Source organism: Sprattus sprattus (assembly GCF_963457725.1).
Source record: "Sprattus sprattus genome assembly, chromosome: 3".
In the NCBI taxonomy this organism is placed as follows: Eukaryota; Metazoa; Chordata; class Actinopteri; order Clupeiformes; family Clupeidae; genus Sprattus; species Sprattus sprattus.
Genome location: NC_137922.1, coordinates 61,342,457 through 61,344,956, shown reverse-complemented (window position 1 = coordinate 61,344,956; position 2,500 = coordinate 61,342,457). Strand labels below are relative to the sequence as shown.

At 42.6% G+C, this 2,500-nt stretch overlaps 1 protein-coding gene across 1 annotated transcript in view; it reads right to left on the bottom strand.

Annotated features, from left to right (window-relative positions):
• The window catches only part of LOC308362307 (transient receptor potential cation channel subfamily M member 4-like), a 31,527-nt gene that overhangs the window by 24,598 nt on the left and 4,429 nt on the right, over window positions 1-2,500 (bottom strand). Inside the window, exons 5-7 of the mRNA XM_080834901.1 lie at window positions 1,485-1,654; window positions 1,107-1,284; window positions 706-770 (exon numbers count right to left, since the gene is read on the bottom strand). Coding sequence (XP_080691027.1) covers window positions 706-770; window positions 1,107-1,284; window positions 1,485-1,654 — 413 coding nt within the window. The remainder of the gene's footprint in view (window positions 1-705; window positions 771-1,106; window positions 1,285-1,484; window positions 1,655-2,500) is intronic.

Genomic DNA, 2,500 nt, shown 5'->3' with positions numbered 1-2,500 from the left:
TGGGATGATCTAACCCTAGTGTATCTGAACTGGGATGATCTAACCCTAGTGTATCTGAACTGGGATGATCTAACCCTAGTGTATCTGAACTGGGATGATCTAACCCTAGTGTATTTGAACTGGGATGATCTAACCCTAGTGTATTTGAACTGGGACGATCCAACACAACATACCAACAGTCCCTTTTTGAGAAGCTTGACATTAAGAACACAATAATGTAAAATGCTAATTAATTTAGTGAGCATGTGGGTGTTGCAAATGTGGGAAATTAAGAAGGTCTTAAAGCAGAGATAAGCAAAGGGAATGAGACTGTACTTATGTGTCATTGCTGCAACTCCAACATAAAATATTGTAAATAATTACCTAATAATAAATAATAATAATAAATTATGTCCAAGACATAATATCACACTGAGGCAGACTTACTTAAGGAACTAAACTTCGCTCATTTATGTTTGGACTCACCTCCAGTAGGCCGACCTCTCCAGACACTAGCATACACACACACACACACACACACACACACACACACACACAGACTCACCTCCAGTAGGCTGACCTCTCCAGACACTAGCATACACACACACACACACACACACACACACACACACACACACACACACACACACACACACACACACACACACACACACACACACACACACACACACACACACACACACACACACACACACACAGACTCACCTCCAGTAGGCTGACCTCTCCAGACACGAGCATACACAGGACAGGAATATTGATTGTTCCACTACCTACAAAAACACAAACACACACAAAACACAGGCACTCTTGAAGTCAGACAGATACCATGAAACATTAACCTGCTTAAACAACCAAAAGCAGAGTGTAATCAATAAATAAGGGGCAAATAGCTAATAGGATTATTAAAACTTATTAAATCTTTTTCCAGTTTATAAATCAGAGAAAGATGCATATGAAAAAACACTTTCACACCGGCATCATACAGTTGAACTGCTCTGGGCTTCTGATGACCAAATGCTAGTACATATGGTTATTATTTCTGTTTTATACTTGTAGTGTGCTTTAATGTGCTTCATGCAACAAGAAGTGACTCCTGACTGCCTCACCCCATATCCCAGTGCGCTGATGGGATATGTAGTCCTCCAGGCGGGCCCTGAATCCAGCCTCACCCCCTCTGCGGCCTACACTCCCATCATCCACCAGCAAGAAGGCCTGGTAGTTCTTGTCCAGGCAACACAGGTCACTGAACTGGTTCTCAGCGTGGTACGTGGCTGGGAAGCTACCCTAAGAGGCACAAGGAGAGTGGGACAGAGAGGGGAGTGAGTTAATCTCTATGTGTGTGTGAGTGTGTGTGTGTGTGTGTGTGTGTGTGTGTGTGTGTGTGTGTGTGTAAGTGTGTAAGTGTGTGTGTGTGTAAGTGTGTGTAAGTGTGTGTGTATCTGCAGATAAAGTGTTGCAATTGTTATTGTCGGACAGACCAGTACCTCAGGATTGATTAGCTGTTGTCGATTATGCACCAGCCCCCACGGTGCGATCCCTATGGCAACAACCTTATTCTGGGAGACGGAGGCCGCGGCGGTGGCATGGTCCCTCACAGCCTCCCCAACACAACGCCCAACGCCCTCACGCAAACCCTCTGTTAGGATCCACGCTCCTGTGTGTGTGTGTGTGTGTGTGTGTGTGTGTGTGTAGGTGTGTGTGTGTGTGTGTAGGTGTGTGTGTGTGTGTGTGTGTGCACATGGGAACAAAACAAATAGAGAGGTTACACACACTGAAGAGGAGAAGATAAGATACTAAATGACAACTGGGGTCGTGAGCCTACATTGTTTTCAAATCATTACATCATCAGCTGATTGAGTCACTAAGTGAGTAGTTGGAATTCCAAATTCTGTAACCTTAAGGACTTTGGAGTGATGCAACCTGAATCAATCCATGCCCAACCCTCTCTCAAACATCATCACAGTTACATGCAGTTTCAGGGGAAAATGCTACATAAGTACAGTGAACATACTTCACAACACACAGCAACATTTAAACAAACAGATGATGGAGGAAAATAAAATAAATTGCTGAAGTATTTAGTTTATAATTACTGTATTTCATGGAACTACAAAAGTGAAAGAAATGGTCAATGCTGATTGACGTTATAATTATGATGTAAACATAGGCGATGAGTTAGTAAATGCATGCGTTCTCTTGACGTTGTTATTATGATGTAAACATAGGCGATGAGTTAGTAAATGCATGCGTTCTCTTGACGTTGTTATTATGATGTAAACATAGGCGATGAGTTAGTAAATGCATGCGTTCTCTTGACGTTGTTATTATGATGTAAACATAGGCGATGAAAGTAAATGCATGCGTTCTCTTGGCTTATAACTATGATGTAAACATATGCGATGAAAGTAAAAGCATGCATTCTCTTGACGTTCTAAATATGATGTAAATCGCTGGGGACATGACACACACACACAAGGCTGCAGCTTCACACAAGAGGGAC